Genomic DNA, 23,896 nt, shown 5'->3' with positions numbered 1-23,896 from the left:
CTTTGAGGTCCCTTTGAACTGACTGTCCCATGACCCCAGGTCACTATTCCACCCAAGGGGACCTGCACTACACACCTCTTCCTCCTCTTAGGCCCTCAAGAGCCTCTCTCTCTCCTCTCATCCCCTTGTGCCCAGGAGTGGTGACAGTGCCATGTGGCCAACTCCAAGTTCCTTGCGGTTCCCATTTGCCATCCACACCTTTGTAATCAATTCCTGTGTAAATAAATGCTCCTCAAATCATCCATCTGCTCCCTGGTTGGGATTCTAATATAAATCAAGATTCTCAAAAGGCTATGTTTAGTAAAAGGTAGTTCAGGGAAAATTTATGACCAGCACAAAGAGATAACTAGGGTGTTTGCATGACTCCGCCTCCTAAGGAATTATAACCACACCTTACACTGCCACCGTAGTGCAAAAACAGTACCACTGAGGAATCTGTAGATAAAGTCCAGTTGACTATGAGACCACAAGCTTAAATTATAAAACACACAGGGAAAGAATCTTGCAAAGGTAAGCATGAACTTGAAAAATTTCTCTCTGCTAGAGCTTTTGTTAATGCATTACCTGACAATGATGTAAGCTAAGTGTGAACCAAAGAAGAATTGAAAACATGAGACAAAAAGAGAATATGTAAAAAGACCTCAGAGGAGAATTCAAAGAAATCTCAGAAATGAAAAAATATTATCATTAAAATTAAAATTTAACTGGTAGATTATACACTAATAAAAAGAGCAAACTGAAAAGATGGATCTGAGGAAAATGCTAAGAATTCAACAGAGAAAAAAATATAGAGAGAAAATATGTAAAAGGGGTTAAGAAGACATGAAGACTAGAAGAAAAGGTCCAACATAGTTCTAATAAGAATTTTAGAAAGAGAAAATATGATGGAATGATACCGCAGAACACCAAGGACAAAGGAAGATCTTACAAGCAACCAAAGAGAAAAGATATTACCTACATAGGGAGTACAGTTAAACTGAAAGCACATTTCTCACAACAAAAATGGAAGCCAGTGACAAGAGAGTAAAATGTGTAGCAGATTAACAGGCACTCAGGAAATGGTCGATAAACCTACCTACACTTCTCAGTTGATTGTTTCCTTATGAACTGAATGAGCTCTTCATATTTTATACAAACATATTTGTTTTACCCAATGCAATCCAGTGTTTGTGTTTCTCTTGTTTTAATAGTTGTTTCATTTTTATATAGCTGAAACTGTTGATCTTAACTAAAGTTGTTTTAACCTTCAAACAAGAATCTGTAAGTAAAATGCAGAAAAATATTTCAATGCTCATTGGAGAAAGTTGCACTGAAGCTCTAAGGGATTCAAATGGGGAAAAAAATTAAAGAGTATTTAAAATTAGTAGGAATTATTGGCAGAAAAGGAAGAAAAGTGTTACCTGGGATTGATAGCAAAGACTGAAAATGGACAAAGATGGACAGACATTGGAATAAGCAAACACAAGGGGAAACATTCAACTATCAAAAGTTGATAAAACAAATGGAGAAACAAAATAGAAAATTTTACACGTTGTAAATAAGCAAAATGCCAAAATATGATTACATCCACCTCTGATAATTCTATAGTAAAATTGGTATATTTACATATTGCTAGAGGCATATGTAAATTAAAATTTACATAACTAAAATCAAAATCCAGTTCCTCGGTCACACTAGCCTATTTCAAGTGCTCAACAGCCACATGAACTACTAGTGGCCATCATACTGTTCAGCAGAGAATATTTCCATCATCACAGGAAGTTCTGTGGAACTAGAGGGCAGAGGATAGACACAGGCGTAGAACTGTTGGGCTGTTGAACGTGCAGGGCTTTCATTGTACTTCAAATTGTTCTCCAGTGGTTGTATCAACCTTGATACATTGGTCTGTCTCCCCTTAAACACATGGTATTTTCAAACTTATTTTTCTTATCCAGTGGGTATGAAATAATATATTCTAATTGATTTACATTTGCATTTCCCTGAGGGAATGGGATTGAGTATTTTCCATGTATATATTAGTCTTCCATATGTCCTTTTCTGTGAGTTTTCTTTTTGTTTTGTTCCCTTGTTGAAATTATTTAAATTACCGTGTTGAAATTATTTAAAATGGGAAAATGTTTATGATATAGTGTTAAGTTAGAAAAAAAAGGAACAACTCCTTATTCTTTATTCTTTATTTTCTATGTCTTCCTCTCAGCTTCATGAAGACTGAGTGATTATTTTTCTTTATCCCTGCTATTATTTTTATTTGGCATTATTCCTTTCTGGTAGAACACTGTGTGCTAGACCTGAAAAAAAATCTGTGTGTTTGTGTGTGTGTGTGTGTGTGTAGAAGCAAGGATAGAGTTGTGAGAGGAGAAAAGCATTTCAAGATTTGTATTTTTAATTAGACAGCATGTTTAAATTGCAAAGCAAACTGCCTTTCATAATTCATAGTGAGAGGAAATGACTTTGTGTATATCACTTGGAGACTTCACATATCCATGTTTTGAAAATTAACTTGCACACACACTAGTCTAAGCAATCAACTTGGAAAAGAAATGACATTATTTAAAAAGTGGAACTGCACTATTTAATAAAAAAAATGAAAACAAGACAGAAGTGGTAGTATAAAAATTAAACAGACATTAATTCCTGCCCTGCTTAAATCCTTGGGAAAAAGTGGGCAGTGCTCTGTAAGACGTTTCAGTGCGGCATTAGCAGCCAGCATGTATGACCACCCAACCATGAAGTGGAGTTAAGTTCCCACGTACCCAGGCAGACTTGTCCCCATTGGTTCTCTCCCTCTGTCTTACTTTCAGCCAGGCTTCCTCCTTTTCTTCTTTTATTTCCTGCCTGGATCAACTCTTCCCATTTCCCTGTTACACTCTGCGTATGATATTTCCCACCCCTGGTACAAGTCCTCTTTGCAGCAGGTCCAGAGAACACAGCCAGGATTTTTAGCTTTAACAATGACAGGGAGGAGCTGACTTTATATGTTTTTGCTGAGACTGCAGAACCTCGTCAATGCTATAGCCTCCCATCCTCAAACAATTTTCACCAGGGGCAGGCATGCTGGGTATGTCATGGATCTCTGGAATTTTAGTAGTGTGAGCTGGAATGTGCCTTTGTACATTGTCTGCCTTGCTCCTGCTTCTAAGTAAGTGTGAGTGATTTGTTCAGAGGAGGAGGCAGAGAGCCTCCGAGTGTCTTGTTCTTGCCCTGCCTGGAGCAGCGCCTCTTCCCAGTTGCCTCACCACCTGCGACTTTTTGTCCCACGTACACTATTTGCAGTGGGTCTTGCTGCATTTCCTTTGCTTTGTGAGATGTCAGTTCAGATGAAGAGTATGTGACATGAGTTCAAGGAAAAGGGATGGAAGAAGGCCAAAATGAAGCAAAACTTACAAAACAGGACATTTTTAAAGTTAGGATGAAACCTTGCCCAATAAAACCTGGAGTGCAAAGCAAATGGGATTTGCAACTTGAATGCACACCCTCTGGGAGGCCTCTCAGAAGAACCTGCCAAGCAGTGCTTGACTTCTTGGGGGAACCTGTCATGTGGGATGCCATATCACTGTGGTCCTGGAGCCTCCTATGGTCTTGCATCTGCTTCAGTTCGAGCTAAGGTGTGGGTTTGGGTCTACTTATGATGATTTCCCTAATGTGTATCCTGAATGGTATTTGAAAGCATTTTTCTTTCCATGTGCCTGAAATGTACTTAGGTGTTTACTGAAGCTACTCTTTTGCTTAATGAATTAGGTCTGTAACTGTGTGTTATGATTTGGGGACACTCCGTAGAGTCCTCTGCTTTAAATATCAACCTTCCCACTGGCATGCCGGCTTTCTTGCTTCTTTCCTTCAGATGCTGATGCCTTCCTGCAGGGGTAGGACCCTGTTAGGCTAACCCATTGCTTCTCAAAGTGTAGTTCCTGGATCAGCTGGGAACTTATTAAAAATCAGATGATCAGGCCCCAGCCCAGACCCTCTGACTTGGAAACTCTGGGGTTGGAGCCGGCATTCTGTGGTTTAGCATGCCTCTCAGGTGATTCTAACACACATGAAAATTTGAGAACCGCAGATCAAAGTTTGTGAGCTTCACAGTGACATGTGTAAGATAATCTGAAAGAAAATATAAATTTCTATTTCATATTCTCTAATTTCTATTTTTGTGTATTTTAATATGCCCAATATGGTAGTATTATTGTATAACTCATCAACAAATACATGTGGTACATTAGGGGTGCATGTCTTATTTTTTATTGATAGGGATGCATGATATACAAAGTTCGAAGGCTGCTTGTCTAACATTTAAAAACTCTTATGCTCTAAACCTACCTGAGCCATTAGCCACTAACATGGTCATATATTTGCATTAATATATTATCTTACTCCTCAATTCTAAAATGCTTTGCAAACAATTCGTAGTGCTCATCTCTCCTCTTGTGCAGAGAACTGTCGAATTCCCATTACTGTGGTAAAAAGAGGCCTCTGTGTTGCATCCTGGATTCTTTTGCCTCTCCTTGGGCAGAAGAGAGAATAATGAAGGCAGATACAAAGCATCGATCACACCTTCCCTCAGTGCATTCATTGTGTACGCAGCAAAGGGCACAAAGAGCAGGAAAGAAGATTCTATGCCCAGTCCATACGACACCCTTTCCCAGTCTCATTTCATGTCTTTGCTTCAGTGGAGGAAACCTGGGAGCCAGAGGCACCCCATTCTCATTGGCAGTTTTCCCCACTGCCCCACATACTACAGCTCACGCCAGCCTGGCATGCCTCCTGCGTCAGACACTCAGGCTCCCTTCGTCCTCTGCATTTCCCTGAACTAGGCAGAAAATACCACTGTACACTTACTATAAATGGAAAAACGGAGGAACTAGGAGAAGGGCCAACTTTTAAGCCACAATAATTTAGGGGCTCAACAAAGAAAAAATAGAAAAGAATGATTATTTTATTCCTAGCATGATATTTTGCATAGAGTATGCTTTCAATAAATAGGATGGGATGAATAAACAAACATATAAATTCCAGTTCAATTTCTGTGAACTCAGTGCCAGTATTACTATTTTATATAGCAGTGAAAAGCATAAATACAGGTTTGAGTCTTATCACTGTGTTTACTATTTGTGTGACCCAGAATGAGCTCTGTAACCTCTCTAAGCCTCGCTTCCTTCACTCTGTAAATTAAGGTAAGGATAGTCACTACTTCATAGGCTCGTTGTGAGATTTAAATGAGATGGAAGTGCTTAGCCTGATATCTGGCACATAGCAAACTCCCAGCAAACATCAGTTACATTGTATTTTGCTAAAGCTGAATCAAATGCCAAAAAATAATAAAGTGTGTTCCTATCCTCCAGTCTTTTGTCAGTGAAGCCCATGAACCTTTTTATTCCTAGCAAAGTACTAACGATCTTACATAATTTATGTTACTTTGAAGATCAAAGTCAAAAATCAACTTTGGAGTTATTGGAGAGACTGACCTAAACATTGTTCATCACTGTGTCTTCCTGCCCGTATGTCTGTCTGCCTGGAAGAGCTCCTTCTGCTCCAGAGCTAACGCCTGCTGCCCTTTCATTCAGTCTCCCCTCGTGGAGTTTTATACTTCATCAGTAAGAAGAAAGAAAAAGGTTATATGTAGGTCTCCACAGTGGAACTATTCAGTTGAAAACGTGATGATGGTAATATGATTCTATGTCAAGGAAGGAAGAAGATACTGCAAGCTTTCTATCACTGTTCAGAAAAATTAACTCATCTTAGAGGAGAATTTGTTATCATCAAGCAAAAACACCACAGGCTATTAGTGGGAGTTTCCATGAACTCTTAAAAAAGGACTCCAGAAAAAGTAATGCTCTCCTTTTTTTTCCCCCAAAATTCACCCTTTATGAATAGCAGGAATTCAATAAATATTCTTTGGATTAATAATTAAGTAGGAAGAAAGCTTATAAAAAAGGCGTGAGGATGTCTAAGTATCAAGTGCAGAATTGCCTCCCTGGACCACTTTGTGTTGTTATGACCGTATAATTCCCATATATTAGTGCATTTAAATATTTTCAAGAATGCTGTGAAGTAGGTATTACTATCCTAATTTGAGACACTGACAGGTTAAGGAATTTGCCCTAGGTCACACAGTTCTAGGTAATGTCAAGATATAAACCCAGGACTCTGCCTCTGGACCACCTGTGCTTCACGTGGAGGCTGGCAGTTATGTTGGCATGTTTTCCTTCTTTGAGGATGCATGAACCACTGCGGCAAGCAACTCTCCTCTTGCAGTCACATTACCACTGCTTTCCTTCACTGACTTCACCACTCTGAAGTTACTGGCCTTGCCATTATGTGTATCATATGGATTCATACACGTGGTCAGCCTGAATGTTTAGTTTGATGCATTTCAACAAACATGGATTGAGAGCCTTCAATGAGCCAGGCACTATGGCTAGGTGCTTGGGAAATTATGGGTAAACCTTCCTCATCTCTGGGATATTAATCTGGAAGGAAATAAACCAAAATGTCAATAATGGATATGTCTGGTTTTCATATGTCTTCTTTTCCAGTTTTTAATTATCTGTGAGGGATGCAGGAAAAGAAACTCCCAAGAAACTAACCCCTAATGGTGAAGTGGAGCTGTAACCAGCACTGTAACCCTAGTCTCTGGCTCCCCACGTCATATACAGGCACTGCTTTTTTAAGCTACCTAGGGGGACTGTTTAATTGAGAACCTACTCTGTGCCAGATAATCTGTGAAGTATAGGAGGTTAGAGAGATAAATAAGATAAACTTCCTGGCCTCAAGGAATTTATAGTCCAGTGAAGAAACTCTTGGGAGAATATGGTATTTTCCATGTATGTACATACTAGTGTCACCTGTTTACATAGAACTTTTGCATTTTTGTAGAAAACAGCCATTACCTCTGGCTAGAAATGCACATTTCCAAGTTGGCATGAGTGTCATCTTTTGAGAGTTAATGCAAAAAGACAAACTATCTCTGCATGAGGGACAGAAGAGCACAACAGAATCTGGTTAGATATGATACTTACAGAACCTTTAGTGTTGGGTAGAGCCTGAAGCTGAAAAAGTAGACTGTAAAATGCTATAAAAGTTCCAGCTCTTCTCAAAGTCCTTCATGCACACTGAGGAGTGAAGCCACGAGCTGAACTGGCAGCACAGAAGCTTTGGCACACAGCAGAAGCCTTAAGCATTTGCTGTTAGTATAGAAACAGGTGCCATCTTTCTCCCCTATTTCTAAACCCTCCCCAAAGAGCCATCCTGGTTTAATCCTCTTGTGAGTCTAAAAAGAATTTCAGGCCCGTGTGGGCCACAGTTTGCTCACTCCTGTTCTTTTGTCACTCCCTGATCTTGCTCTAGATAAGCAGTCTCTCACACGTAAGGCCACTGGCGCTCACAACCACAGGGAGTTGACAGTCATTCTATAACTGCACAACTGATACATCATCACTCGTTATTAAAGTGTCGATCAACACACTGTTCCTTTACAGTTGAATGAGATGAGGAAATCTTTTTCATCAGAAACTCTCTCTTGGATTAACTGAATGAGTTAATTTTGGTCAGTCCAGTTATCTCAGGTTGTTTCAAAGCCATGTCATTGTTTTGGCAATATTTATGAAGGCTAATTTAGCTAAAGAGAAATACAGCATCATCTAACTTAATAATATAATTAAGAATGAAGGGTTAAATATCATTTAGGTAAACCAACAGTTAGTTGAGTAAAATGAGCCTAAAATTCCAGTGGATAAGAGCAGGAATTAAGTACAGGCTGCAATTAATGACCTAGACTTTGAATATAATAAAAATTAATGAGCTGATTCTTTCCAGTGTAACACATAACTGAATAATAATTGACCTTTGAAGATCATTGGTATCATGTGAAAACAGTAAGCATTAGAGACTGAAAATCTTGATTTTTTTTTTGATATAAGAAATGCTTTCCAATTAACATGTGGAAACATACATATGCTTCTTTAATTTAAAAATAAACTGATCCTCGCTGTAGTCCGTGGGATAGGGCTGTGCTGTAGCCATGTAACCATGGTGCTGGCTGTTCCTGCACATTCAGGAATCCAAGCCTCAGACTCCAGCAGCCACAGGCCTCTCTGGGGGCTGTAAGAACCACAGGACCTGGCAGAACAGGACCTAACGGCTGTTTACAGACTGCGTCTAACTCCCAACCAAATACCAAAAGGAGAAAAACATTGAGAGAATCAGAGGGGAAATGCAAAGAGATTCTCAAGCCAGAAAGGACAGAAGGGTAGGGGGAAAGGTCAAGACAGCATAAGAAAGATATTTTGGAGGTTGAAGAAATATTGCCTTGTAAATTGGAGGTTGAAGAAATATTGCCTTGTAAATGTTAAGTTTTCTCCTGACCGATGTTAAATGAGTTTCAAGTTTCTCCTGACCGATGTTAATCAAGAGGAAGAAATGATGCACAGCCGCTTAGCTCCTTCATCCCCCAACGTCCTGAGAAATGCCCTGAAAGCCCCATTAGTATCACCGCAAAAGGCACCACCTGTTCCCAGGTTTCCCCAGGATTGCCTTAAATAGAGATATTTAATGTAAATGAAAGATGGTTTACAATTCAATAGTAATGTTTTTCATCTTTTTCCATTATAAGTATCATCATGTCAGGAAACTGATGGCTGTTCAATTTTTTTTAAGTGTCAAAATATATTTAAATACAGTTTTTATTCTTTAAATGGAAAAAACTAATAAGGGGCTTGGTAATGCTACCTATTATGTATCAACTCTCCCAACTGGGTCATGGGGACATGTCCAAGTCCGGCCAGGGGCCAACTAAAAGCAACAAGGAGATGGAGACCAAAAATCCTCTCAAAGATGTTACCTAAGCCCCATTGCTTTGTGTGAGGGTCTCCAAGGTAGGCACTAGAAGATAACTCAGCTGCCCTGCAAGTTTCACTGTGCTGTTTAAAGTCGTTTCATTTCCGACTAAACCTGAATAGCTCCAGGGCAAAGTTTGATCCTGACCCTTGTTCACTGGCAAAAGAAGTCAGCCAGCCATATGTTCCCATGAAATAACACTCTGTGAGGTGAGAAGAATCACCGCAATTACTCCCTCAAAGGCTCCCAGGGGAACCAAACTTGCTAGGACTTTCTATGATGAAAATACAGGAAGCTACCACCTAAAACACAAGTTTCATAAAACCTCACTGAAGGAAGGTTGTGAGAAAAATGGAGACAATAGGGAGAGTCAACTTCCATATATAGATAGATATGTTGAAAAGGGTCTCATTTCTGTTCTTCTGATAGACTGGGCTTCTCTTTTTTTATGGCAGTGCTTATTTTGGTATTAAAGAGTGTAGTCATTTAGTAAGTACCTGGCATCTGTTCTGCAATTATGAACTTGGACAGACCCTGTAGTTACTTTTAAGAATTTGAAACCTAAAATGATAACTGGGTCACACACACACACACACACACACACACACTCACACACACACTCACACACACATTTGTGCACTCTCTGCCCTCTATCTGTTAGCTATGTAAGCTCATGGGCCACCTTGAAAAGTCTCCTTCATAGAAACCAAATGAAGGCTAGACTGTGAAGCTGTCGCGTAATTTGACACAGAATTAGGAAGGAAAGAAGAAACCACTGGGGGGTATTAGAAGAGATATCTGGAGATTACTAGCTTTGAGCAAGTCAGTTGATCCCTTTCCCTACTAGCTATTTGCTCTGAAAAATAAATCCAAGGTTATCATCCCCTTCCTCCATCCCCTTGGCTTTCTGAGTCTGTCCTTGCCATTTGGCCTAAAAGCCAACAACAGAATTGATTCCAAAAGGGGAAACTTAGATATATTTGCTGCAATAGGAGCTCTGGTTTCCATCTCTGGTAGCTGACAAACTCCAAGTGTTTATCTGTCGTCACTGAAGTCTGTGAAACACTGGGCGGTTGTCAAAGGGTCATACCTTTTTTCCTCAGCTTAATGGCATGTTTGTTTAACCAAAGTCCATATTTGGGAGATGTAAGCAAATAATGTTATAGAATAGCAGAAAAAATGTAAAATTAAAGATATACACAAGCATAAGGCTAAGTAAACACAACTTCTATGGGTTAAGATGGATTGCAGCCAATTTCTAACAGTTATTCACAGTTTTCACTTGTTTTCCCACACATGATCTTATCCGATCTTTGCAACAATCTTGAGATACTAAGTCATCAATAGTTGTTATCCTAGTTCACAGCTGAGGAAACTGAGTTTCAGAGAAGTTCAAGTGGTTTTCCTAAGATCACAACTCTAAGCAGCAAAGTCTATACATAGATTTCTAAGTTTTCTGACTCCAGAACTCATTTTCATTATGTCTTGGTGCCTTCAGCTAAATATATAAACCATTACATTAGGGACTGACTTTCAAAACAACAAACATTTTGCTGGTATTTAAAGGCTATTAGCAGCTGCACAGAATACCAAAGTTTGGCAACCTCGACAAAAGAGCAGATAGACGCAGGGCCAAGGCGTTTCATAACTAAAATCCCCAGCGTGTTAACTCCTGAATTTGACCTAACTAGTTGTAAAGCTTCCCAGTTGTTTTGTTCAATTTACGCATGTTAATTATTTGGGAAACTGTAAATCCTCAGATGTCCGTAAATACCTGTCACCTAAATTCTACGATTAACATTTTATTATATTGGCTATACCACATATCACCCTCTCTATTCACCCCTCTATCCAATCAGCAACCCATACTATTTTTCTGAAGTTGAAAAGCCCAGTAAACTTTACCCTAAAATAGTTTAACATGCATATTAGAGTTCAATATTTGTTTATGGGGTTTTTTTGTGCAATTTGCAAATAATCAAATGCACAAATCTGAAGTGAGCACTCAGGAAGTTTTGGCAAATGTATATACCCCCATAACTCAAGCCTCTATCTAGATATATAATGTCATCTCACCCCAGAAAGTTTTGTGCCCTCATGCCCCTTCCCAGTCAATTCCCTCCCCATCACTGTCCTATTTTTTATTACTATCAGTTGGTTTTATCCACTCTAGAACTTCACATAAATGGGATCCCATAGTATTTACTCTTCTGTGTAAGTATTTTCTTACTCAAGATTGTGTGTTTGAAATTCACCCATGTTGTTTTATATATAGGAGTTTACTCCTCTGAATTGTTGAGTATTATCCTACTGTGGGAATATATTAGCTTCTGTGTCCACTTGCCTCTTGACAGACACTTGGCCTGTTTCCATTAAAACTACTGTGTTCATTAAAGTAGTTCATTAAAACTACAGTGAACACTCATAGAGATCTTGTGAATATATGTTTTCATTTCCCTTGGGTAAATACTTAGAAATGTAATTGCCAGGTCATAGGGTAGGTGTATGTTTAGTTTTATAAGACGTTTGCAGGACTTTTTTCAAAGGAGTTGTGCCATTTTAACTCCTACCAACAATTCATGAGTCTCTGTTGCTCCACACCATCACCAATATTTGCTGTTGTCAGTCTCTGTAATTTCAGCCATTCTGGGAAGCATTTACCATATTACTTTTTGAATGACAAAATAAAAATATCCACAATAGAGAGCATTTACATTATCAAGGGGCAACTTTGGCAAATCTGTATTCATGTCCCCCTGCTACTGCCCCAGTTCAAGTTTCTTAAGCCATATGATTCATTCTTATTCTTGTGTTGATTCAATGATCCATAATGTGTGGTGGTTATTGTAAATGTTTTTGGATTCAACTAGAGCTCAAAATCTCTGGACTGTTGTTGAAGTTAACTTTAGGGTGATTTTCTATTAATACTAAAGTTTCAAATCAATCAAAATGATCCAGTTATCTCTTTGCTTATGCTCAATAGAAAAATAAATAATCACAACCCTAACTTATAAAATTCATTGACTGAATTAGGTGAACATCACCAGAGGGGTGACCCTCATAAATCTAATCATAGATTCACATAGGGTGAATCATTTTAGAATAAGCATAAGTAATATGTGGTAAATTTACCTCCAAGGTATGTCGGTTCCAGTTCCTGGAGGAAATCCATAGGCCTAACCTTGTTTTCATGTAAATTTCTTCCTCAGGCCTTATAATTTATCCCTAGGAAGTTTCAAGCTTTTAACTGCTGTTTTCTTGGCTTTTCTTTCATTCTCCATGCTCTAACTCTTGTTTATTTGTTATAAAAATAACCTAAATGCTCTTAATGCTTCTCAAAAATATATTTCAGTTCACTGCTTGTAACATTAGACATATGATAACCCATTTCACAACTTGTCTTTTTATGTGTTCAGTAGCAGTGTTACAACTCAGAGCTTTAAAATGGGAGAAGTATGTTGTATAAGTCCTGAGGCTGAAAACCTGGTCAAGGTATCTCGTGAAACACTAATATAAATGGTATCTTAACTTTTCCAATTCTTTTTAACTAGTTCCTTTCTTTTTCTTTATTTCAACTTTCCGGGATGTTCAAGGATACTCTACAAGTATACGTATAAATTGTCTAACCAGTAAAATTTAGAATGCAACTTTGGCATCAATTGATTTTTGCTAGGCAGGTTATATTCTGGTGGCACCTATTCAATTCCTTGTCATGACTTTTAGGAAGGGCAGGATGGTTTCACAGTTTCTAGATTATCCATTGGTTACAGAAGCATTAGGCAGGTGGCATCAGAGGAAATGTTGTAAATTAGGCATTGTAATCTCTGTTCTGACTTGCCATTTTTCAGAAGCACTAATACATTTTCTTATTTCTATCTAGCTGTAAAACAATAAAATATTCTGGCTCTTAACATATGTTAATATGGTAATCATTTCTTAAAGTTATGTAAAATGTCACGTATCTATGAAGTTTGCATATTTTTGGAACTCAGCTACTAAGCACATAAGAATACTCCATGACTGGGTAGGATACTGGCCCACTCATCAGATGTATAATACATGTCACAGATTATAGGTTTTCTTTAAACTACATATGAACCAGTGTTATGCATAGGTGACAATAGGCAGCTGTGATTGGGATGATAAAGCCACACCTCAAAGACCTGCCTGACTGAAGGTTTTCCCTCTAGCCTGCCTTCAGGATAAGACACTATCTTCAGATAAAATCAATGTATTAGCAAGTCATATACTAGGATCACTTTTTATTACATAAACTACTAATCCACATTAATCTTTCAGCATGTAGCAAGGTCACGAGGAGAAGGGCCACAGTCAGAGGCATTTTGAAAAGCTGAAGCTGATATGAAATCATGAGACGTGTGTGTGTGTGTGTGTGTGTGTGTGTGTGTGTGTGTGTGTGTGTGTGTGTGGAGGAGGGAGGGGAAGAACTCCAGGTAGCAGGGGGACAGCTAGTGGTTGGAAGGCATCTGTGGGAGGAAGCTCTGAAAGAAAATCTGGGACTTTCGCCAAAGATACACTTGCTTCCAATGTTGGCCTAGGGCTGGACCCCTGAGTTACAAGTGAGAAAGCAATGCAGTCTTTCATTTTTTAGATAAAGCCAAATTTTGTAGGTAAGCTCTTTGAATGCACTTTGTTCTATCTGACACAGGAAAGACAGAATAACTTTACAGGCATCACTGGTACAGAGGTGAAGAATTTTGCATTTTCCTGTGTTATAAAAGCCATATAAAGTCTGACTCATTGAGTATTGAAAAGGAAAAATAATTATCACTGTATGTTGCTATGTAAATACAGATTCTTTTTACTATGATTCCAAAACTTAAAATGAAGGTAACTTTTCTGATAATTGCCCTTGACATTTTTCCACTGGCCACTTTACAGAGGAATCAAATCCAAATGCTACATAATTTAACTAGATTTAATGCATTTTAACTGTATGGTAATAGAAGTAAAGATAACACATCAGGACATTTGACAAAGTTCACTGGTAGGTGCCTTCCATTTCTAACCTATCCCTACATTTTACCCTTTTTATTTAATTTGCTCTATTCAACACAAACTATTTTAGTTGCATATAAAAAAGAAAGTTTTACTGACAACTTCCCTCCTCTTAAAAAATAAAAGTGACCACTCCATGTTTTATCATATTCACTTCTATACATTTTATCACAGTTAATTGAGAAGGACTCAAGGACTTTAAAATAAATTTTAGAGCAAAAATTCAGTATTTATTTAGCTTTAGATTGTTAAGCATGATTACTAGATTGTATTACTTTTCTCTTTTCTCATAAAGTTTTAATTTTTTCATTAAGAACATTTGGCCTTGCATAAGTTAACTAAAGCAAACAATACAGGAATATCCTTTAGACTGAAACAAAAGAACTTGATAAACATTATTTGTATCTTGGCTCTCTAGTCCTGTTATACAAGGGCCTTAATATTAAAGAGTCATCTTATAACTGGAAATCGAATGGTTCTTCGTTAGTTTCTTTAAAAATAAAGTCTTTAATCTCTTTTTGCAGGCTAAGATAGTCTTATGGTTTAAATATATTTTACAAATTTGTTCCAATAGTTAAATTAAAAATGTCTAATATTTTCAAGTACTTAAACATTTATGATTTTAAGCTCCCAGCAGAAATGTGATGCTGAAGGGGAAAAAAATAAAGAGCTGTTAGTCAGAAAACCACTTATGTAAGAACTGTGACTGGTCATCAGTTTGAAAGCAGGAAGTCCTGTATTTTAGACTCAAGGCTTTAAGGAATGTTTATTGAGCATTTTTCCCTCTCAGCGCTGAGACAAATGGCTGTTGAGTGAAATCTTGAGAATGTTTACAGCTTTTGTCTGTCATTCTCTTGCAGGCCGGAAGATGGGGAGATCCACCCAGAAATCTGCCGGCTTTACATCCAACTGCAGTGTTGCTTAGAAATGTACACAACAGAAATGCTAAAATCCATATGTCTGCTGGGGTCTCTTCAGTTTCATCGAAAAGGTATCTATCTACATTTAATATATTGCCATAAACACTGAGGAATGTTAAACAGAATCTCTTTGCAAAGGCCTATGTGCACCATTTATCTGTCTACACACAATTAGAATGGATGTAAGTGTTCAGGAAATATTATAAATTAATCAAAGAAGTCTGTATAAGTACTAAGTACGTAAGAACACTGATCATCTTGAACATAAATTATGGTAGAAACTGTTCTCAAATTTATTATTTTACCACTTGTGAACATGACTGGTTAGAATCAGCATAGGCAGCAAAAACATATAATGCACTTACTATGAGGGTAATAAATGCTATCCAAAATTGCTGCTATGTCCCTAAATGAATTCGGTTGCAAGAAGATAAATTACATATTTTATTCCAAAGGTTTATAAATACTGGGGACTTAACAAAATAGGGAGGCATTTTAGTAATAGAAAAATCTCATTCCTTGGCTTAAGCCATAAAGGGAATACATTGGCTCAAACCTTCACGGGTGGCAGTGGCTTCAGCATGGTTTGATCAGACTTTTGACTCCCATTTTGAGTGATACTCTGCTTTCTCCCCAGTGTTGGCTTTACCCTCAAGCTGCCTTCCCCAACATTAGCAAACAGATTCCAATAGTTCCAGTCATTACATCTGCACACTGCAGATCCATAAAGGGAGAGTAGTTCTCCCCACTATGGACTAGCTAATGTCTGGAGCTTCGTGCTGATTGGACCAGGTCAGATCATGGGTCTCTACTCAACCGATCACTGTAACTCGAGGGATAGAATTTTACAGATTGGTTCAAGCAATCAAGGCCCATTCCTGGAGCTATGGTGTGAGGAGAGGAGTCAGCCCACCCAACTAGTAGCTATTGCATGATGGGACAGGGTGGGGTAGAATGGACGCTGGAGAAGAAGCCAGAAGTTTCCATTACCAGAGGATTCAATCTGTACTTTCTTTACTAATTCATCAAACAATAATTTATTGGAAACCTCCTGAATGTAAACATTTTATGCTTGAGCTCAGGAGAATAGGGGGATGCAAAGAAGGTAATCCTTGTCTATAATTTAAATTCAGAGATAGAGAAGGTTGGTAAACTCTCCGATGCTCAGGGAAAATCTTGTAGAAAGGGTGGGTCTTGAGCCAGTTTGTCAAGTTAGAGTTCAGGTAGGAAAGGAAAAAGAAAGACATTTCAGGTGAAGCAGCACTAAAAGGAGAGATCTGAACTCAAATGAACATGCAATTTGGGGGGAACCAAATGACAAAATGAAGTATTTGTAAAAATCCCGTCTTGTGTATACACACACGTATGCACAAGGCAGAACTAAAAATAAGATGGTATGCTGCTCCAAAGACAGGAAAACATTTACTCAGTACATAAATATTTTTTCCTTTTTCCTTCTAAAGTCTGACCTTGCAAGAATTTCCATATTTACTTCTGTTATTAATACAAGTGAACACGTTTAGAGAAATCAGCTCCTTGACACTCCTGATGCCTGATGAGAAAACAGAACACTCAGACACACTGATGATAGTCAAACAGGTTGCCACTGGCCCAGTGTTTTACTGTCCTCTCTGTTTATTCTCTCTCTCTCTCTTATTCTCTTTCTCCCTCTCTGTCTTTCACATACAGAAGTGCATTCATATATAAATACACATACAGAGTAGTATTTGCATTCTTTCTAATTATGCTTGAATAGGTAGAGTATGTATAGTTCTTTCCCCAGGTCTGTACTGGCTATACTTTCAGTATTTCATGCCCATGTTGCCACTGAAATCTCACATTGACATGTCCTTAACACCCAGTGGCCTCCATTCCCACTCTCCCTCTCCTTGGTCTGTCATCCATTCATACTTTCTGTCTTTTCACATTTGACTTTTGAAAAGACAACTTCTCTGCTAGCTCTCTGTTTAAAAGTAAAAAAGTATTCCCTCCTCCAGATTTCTTCCTTAGCACATTTGGTCTTGAGCACACAAACAAAAAACACATCCCCTCTTAGCTGATGAGCTCATTTGGTCTTCACTGCCTCCTGTCTTCTGTGTTAATCTCTGATTTGCTTCCTTCCCTGCATCTTCTTATAAAAAATCCTAAACCCTTGCTCTCTGCTCTAGTGCCCAACTTTCTGTGTACAACTCTAAAAAGAATATGCCCGATAGCATCTGTGATTTCTCCCCCAAATAGAATTAAGTTTCCACTTGGATTTCTATTTTATCCTTCTAAAATCATTATCATGTACAGTGTAACTCCTTAGAAAATCTGCTTCAGAATTATCCAGGATGTTGTATAAACATGCAGACTCATGCATTCAGTCTAGGACCTACTGAATCAGAATCTGTAGGGGAGCTCCAGGTTATTCTGAAACACAGTGAAGATTGAGAACTGTTGTTTTACCCTTTGAAACAAAAGGAAATCACCCTACCATATCAATAAAATTAAAACTCTCAAGCCCTTACCTTGCCATTCTCAATTCACCTAAGTACATACTTTCAACTTTGTTGTATGCTTTCTCCTCTGTTCCCCAAGCTGGTGAAAAGCAAATACAAAAGTAGTAGGTTCTCTGATGACTGTGAGCTGTGTGATGGCTCATATAGCATGTTTTCTGACATGACTGTTGAAATAAAACTGTGGTTCACCAAGTGAAGTCTGAACAACAGCCTCAGGGTCACTTGTTAGAAATGCATACTCTCAAACCTCCCCCCAGACCTACTGAATCAGAAATGCCTCTGTATTTACTTTTTCTTGCTGCTTGAAAAAAATTAAAAGAACAATTCACTGGAACACATCTTCAAATGAATATATTGGCAAACTTCTGCTCACCATCTGTAATCAGCAAGCCATATTTCTCTATTCTTTTTGGAACTATGTATATACCACTGACTCCTGACAAGCCTCTTGTGTTTCCAGAATATATGTCCAGGAGCTAAATGTCTTATGGATTGTTACCTTCAGGTACCCGTAGAGTTAAGGCAATGAGGAGGAGACTTCCTTCTTGGTGAGAAATTCTCAGATTGGGAATAAAGAAGATAGGTAATATTTAGGGTCAAAAACCTACATGGAAATCCATCACTAGCAGTAGGCACCAGGAAAAATGTCATTAAACCAGAGAAAATAAAGCACTAGAAAACATATGCATGAATATATACAATTGACAAATTTCCTGGAAATTACTGGGAGTCCAAATAAAATACTAGCTTTTTGGAGAGTAATGGTTCCATTAAAATCATTTTTAATTTTCCTTGTCCTGTATTTGTATTCTAATTCTTTTATATTTCTTTATTATACCTAAGGGATTAACTCTATAATGATTGTTTTGAACTCCAAGTTTGTTTGAACCGTTTGCTAATTTATACTCCCACCATTAGAAGATCATAGAAAATGTCAACTTGATGTCACTAGTTTTTTTCTTTCTTTGGTATCACTGGAAACTGCAGAGGAACCTGAGTTTAGAAGCCCCCAGCTAGTAAACACACAACAGGTATATGAAATGTGCAGCTGATGATCTGGGAGGTCCCAGCCGCAAGGACAGACATACTTGACCCTGGTGACTGTGGACTGCCAGAAATGTGTCAAGGAAGAAATACATCCACAGATCACAACATAAGAGGATTAAATTTTGAGAGAAAAGTTGGGGGAATTAAGAGATGTAACTAACATGTATCTTTTCCTGGAAACGTAGAGCTTCTACTCATAGAATTAGACAAGGAGTTAGCAAGCCTGAGAAACCTTTCTGCAGTAATGGAGAAGGTGGCAAACCAATGCCTCCCCTTCATGAAGACAAGAAATGCAGGAGGTGGGGAGGAAGGGGTTGCTAATGTGACTAAGAAATGGACTCAGGGTATGTGACTAAGGAAAAATATGTATAGACTAAATAAGCGACAGAGGCAACAGTGAAGTATAGGGGTACACTAGAGTGTAGATTCCTAATTTCAGGCAAGGTGGCAGAGGTGGCAGGCAGAAGCTGGGTTGAAGAAATCAGTCTCCTTTCCCGTCTGTGCGTGTGTGTGTGTGTGTGTGTGTGTGTGTAAATTTATACATATTATATATACTATGTAGAAGTGTCTATATTAATACTTAATATAAATAAATATTATATTTATATCCCCATGATAGATATAAATATTAAATTACATATAGGAAGATATATATAGATATATATAAAAGTTATGTCTTAGCAAAAAGGAGAATTTGTCCACTAGAAAGAAGTCTGTCTACCAAGATTTCATGCCAGATAATATACTCTTTCCAAACAGATTCCTCTGGTGTGGCCTCAGGGTAGGAAAGGATCTATCTTGATGACCTAAGTCCCTTCCTGAAAGAAATCAAATAGTCCTGGGGTAATAGTGACTCCCACTCTAGTCTGTGACACACAATCTCTTTCTGGTATGTTTATTTTAATGTTATGATAAAAACTAGTATTTCGGTAACTTTTAGGTTAGCTCATTTCTTCTCTATGTGAGTGTTTCAGGTTGGCCATTCCCCTCTTTACTATCTCTTTTCCAATAAGGAGAAGAAAGGAATTGTAATTGAATCATTCAGTTTGGCTCTGAGTCTGTGGTCAATTTTTTGTTGAGATTAACTACTGAGTCCAAATTGTTTCACAGTTATCTATACTTTTAACTTATTTTTATTTCTGGCTGCCACCAGATGTCTGGCAACTTAACAGCTTTACTATTGTATTGAGTCATCATGAATTCACTCTTTGGAGAAAAAGAACACACAAGGTCACTGCAGGGGTAAAGGGTATGGTTTCACTCTGAGAGAAGCAAGCCTCAAGTCATTTTAAAGCTCCTGCAGTAAGCTTGAATTTAGTAGTGGAGATTATCCTTCTCTACCAAGTAAGCAAATTATAAGTATCCTTAGTCCTTAACAATACCTTCAGTGGATCCTCATGCTCTCTCTATGCACCATGTGCTTCTGAGTTTTTGTAGCCATGTAAGTCTGATTGGTATAATCTATTTGAAAACCTTTTATACTTTACAAAATCATGCTATTGCCAAAAAGAATGAAGAAAAACAGTACTAAAATGATTTCTTTTTTTTTCATGACCAACAAAATTAAAGTAAATTATGATAAGGTGAGGTAAAGTCCACCTCACATTTAATAAATGTGTTATATGGGGTTATAGCATGTAGAATGTAGTTCTGAAAAACTGTTTCAGGGAAATGACAGATAAGAATAATTTTAGTCATTTTATAGTTTCATATTCTAATGCTTTAAGCTATAGATTTAGACCATTAATTGACAAAGCCTAACTTCTATGTTTAAAATGAAAACTAGTTGCTCTCACTTCTTCATAATTAGGTAGGAAGTCTTTTCACATAACTGAGTCCATTTGTCACACTGACCATTAATGCCTGTTTCTCACCATCAGACAAAATAAGATTGCAAGTTTCATTCACTTCATTGGCAAGAAGTAGAGGCCAGTTCCTAAGGCAACTGGACGAGCCTGCTGTTTTGGCCGTGGCTTTCCTCTCTCCCCATTCGGTCAGTTTGGACACATTCCGCTTCTCGGAGGAGTAGAGGTGAGGGGACACTGCAGTGCAGCTCCCCGTCACCTGTGAAATTGCTCCTCCCTTCTTTGCTCCCATCTAACCTTGCCCTGCCAGGGGGCCTGTCTGACTCTGCTCCACCTCTCTGCCAGAGCTTACAGCAAAGTTGTCCCCAGGTCCTGTGGGGCTATATCATCCTCCTTTCTTCCCTCTAAGATAAAATGGGCTCCTCTTCTGAAATGTGCCACCATGATACAGAGAGATAAAATATTCAGAAGAAATGAAACCACAAAAGGGAAAGAATAGAGAAATGTTAAAAGTTGAAAAATCTTAATTTGAAATCTAGTGGGAGTTGAGAGCTCAAGATGCTCTAATGAGAAATTAATGAACCACCATCTAGCAAAATACATGATGAACTCAAGACAAAGACTAGGATATGAGCAGTAAAGACTCCAGGGTATTCAGCCTCATATTAAGGAATGTATAAGAAATACCAACACCAGTAAAAGAAACAAGCATCATAAAGATAGAAATAGAATATAGCCATGAGTAAAGATATTATTTTCCAGTGTACTGAAGGCAATTGATACACAAATAGAATAGTATGTTAGGAGAAATGAAATAGAATAAATCTTAAAATAGACATGATTCAAATTCTGAGCAGAAATGTACACTCAGTCTTTGAAAAATGTTTACTGTGCATTGATCATATGTAAGGCACTATTATAGGTGCTGGGAAACTAGTGATCAAGGCTGAGGAGATCCCTGTTCTTGTGGGGGGTGTGAAGAAAAACAGTAAAAAACAAAGTAAATGAATGGCTACCTTAGGATCATCAAAACGCTTTAAGGAGAGAGCATTTAATCTGAGATTTGAATGACAAGAAGGAAATAACCTCATGAACACTGGCATCTAATGCAAAAGACTCAAGACCAGAACAAGCTGTATGGTTGGAAGAATATAAACATAACCAGCTTCTGGAATCTCTAACACTGCCTATTACTCTATCTCCATGTCTTCATATACCAAACAGTGACAAGACACCTTCTGTCAAAGTAGATGTCACTGAGGACTAGGATGACAGCAATGAAAATAGCTTCCACTTACACAGCGCACTTTCTATTTGCCAAGTGCTTGATGTATGTTATCTCATTTTAGCCTCCATATTTTCCCCTATTTTAAAAATGAAGAACCTGAGGCTTAAAGTGATAACTTGCCTAAGGTCACATGGCATATTAATTGCACTGCAAAATGTGTGATTGTTCGACTACACCGGACCATTTCCTGCCAAGCTACACTGGAGAAGGGAGAGAGAACTTACCAATGGAGAAATGAAAAACAGCAGCACAATTGGCTGAATTTTATCCACAGATTTGACTTATTTAATGATGAGTGCACATATTTAAAAATACCATGTTTAATGGCTAAAAATCCACTGTATATTTACCTTCTTTCCAAAATAACACTGATCTTGGAGAGCTACTTTTAGAGATGGGTAGGGAAGCTAACTCCATAGATCATTTAATAATTTATAAAATATTTTACTTTGGGTGAAGTTTAGTTCTAAGAAATTATATTTAGTAAAGTAAAACAAAATATAGCATTTCTGTGATCCAAAGGGAGCATGATTTAGCCATGAATTATGGGAAAGTTGCAATTAATTGTTATATACAGTAAATACAAGATATACAATAAATACAGCTTATACATTGTTCTGCTCTGCTTTAGGGCCCAAGAATGGAGCAGTAAAAGCCACATAGGGACCTCCTCCATATCTATTGTTTCCCTTCTACAGTACTGCAAGAGAGACCACGTGCTTCTGCTTTCTCACACAGCTCCAGGGAGCCTCCTATGACTGGGGGCAGTCATGGACTACAGTGCTGTAAGGAGCAAGGAAAACATACGGCAGTGGGAGAAGGGGGTAGCACTGTATCACTTCTGAATTTGAAACTTTATTTCCCAGTGTATGGGCAAGAATGGAGCTCTGTTTATGGTATAATTATTATTTTCCACTATACGTTTTATGGCACTGTGACTATCTTCTTACTATAGAGTAGAAAAGCCTTGGAAACTATTTTTTTAATATAAACAACTGAATTAACGAAATTATTTCTATTTAAATTTCATGCTCTTTAGAAATGCAAGAGTAACAGTGGATTACTTAGCATATAGCCTACATGTATCCAGTCTCTTTGCACAGTTCATGCAGTTAGCACCTACCAGTTAAGAAAATGCCTGTGAGTGAGAATAAGTCTTTAGGATAAGCTTCCGCACATCTCCTCTAAGCTGTGTTCATTTTGTTGTTCACATTCAGGATGAAAACTGTCCTGAAAGCCCTCCCCGTGTGTAGTATCACTGCAGATAGTGGGTCAGGAGTACAAAGGACATAGGAAATTTGACCCTGCCATCAAGGAAATGATAGTGCAGTGATATAATATTAGCTCAGAGAAGATTGGTTTGTTTTGTTTTGATTCCTTGGGAAATTTACACAAATGGATAAAATTGACTTTATAGGATACTATAGGCCAAACTCAGGGCCTCTAAAGAGATAGTGTCTACGGCAATGCTTCCCATTGTCAAAGGCTGAAGACAGACAGAAAGCAAAACAGAATGGAAGGAAAAAAAAGGAAAGGAGTAGAAGATACAAAAAGAGAAGGAAAAGGATAGGAGAAGCAAGAGCTCAGGAGAGGTCTGTGGAATGGAGTGTGATAAAGACCTCCACTCTAAATAAAGGACCCCAGCCTAATCTTCCCGGGCCAGAGGGAGGCAGAGGGTGCTCTATGGAACCCCTGAGCCTGTCCTACAATCAGATGTGTTTTTGTTCCTTCTAAACAACTAACCATTTCTCACGAATATAAGAATAACCAGCCTTCCAAACTGGTATGTGCTTCATGGGTGGTTTCCCTTAACTTTTCCTCAGACATGCCTATTATGTTATCCATAAACAGGCTAAAAATACATGGAAATCCCAAAGGAGCTGAAGGCAAAAAGCTTTGAAAGGCCCTGAGGAAAGTGACCAACTATTTGGCATTCTGGTTCTGAGCAGTGATGAAGCCAGCTTACTAGTGTGATTTCAGGTGCTCCAAAGGTTGTCTGTCTACCCTACCTTCATCCCCTCCCCAAACAAATATTTGTTCACTGAGGCCTGAAATAGATTTTTCAGGGGACAGTGTTTCTCATTTCATAATAAGAAATGATTTTAAATGCAAATTCACTTTCTTGGGCAAAGAAAAACCTCGACTTGAAATTACCATTTGGATGCAGGTTGATCCCTTTCTTGCGAAGACAGAGAGCCCACCTGGTGTTGGAGAACAGAGGCTCCATTCTAAGGACAGCTGGTCAGGGGGAAAGCCAAGGAAGAAGAACTCAAACTGACCACTGTCCAGGTCTGTGGGGTGCTCCTCTGCTGACTCCTTAATGTACTCAGAAGAATATCTGTGAATGGACCCTGATAACCTTTACAGCCTCATATCTCAACCCCCACCTGACTTGCCCATGCCCCCCACCCCATAACCTGCCCACACTCAAGACATCTTGAACTACTTGGAAGAACTTGAACTTGTAAGTTCTTTTCAATTGCTCCC

General features: G+C 38.3%; 1 protein-coding gene across 1 annotated transcript in view; it reads left to right on the top strand.

Annotated features, from left to right (window-relative positions):
- The window catches only part of RGS7BP (regulator of G protein signaling 7 binding protein), a 101,059-nt gene that overhangs the window by 43,952 nt on the left and 33,211 nt on the right, over window positions 1-23,896 (top strand). The window contains exon 3 of the mRNA XM_036887877.2: window positions 14,709-14,839. Coding sequence (XP_036743772.1) covers window positions 14,709-14,839 — 131 coding nt within the window. The remainder of the gene's footprint in view (window positions 1-14,708; window positions 14,840-23,896) is intronic.

The sequence above is a fragment of the Manis pentadactyla genome, chromosome 2, assembly GCF_030020395.1.
Source record: "Manis pentadactyla isolate mManPen7 chromosome 2, mManPen7.hap1, whole genome shotgun sequence".
NCBI classification, from domain to species: domain Eukaryota; kingdom Metazoa; phylum Chordata; class Mammalia; order Pholidota; family Manidae; genus Manis; species Manis pentadactyla.
This window is presented reverse-complemented; position numbering and strand designations above follow the sequence as displayed.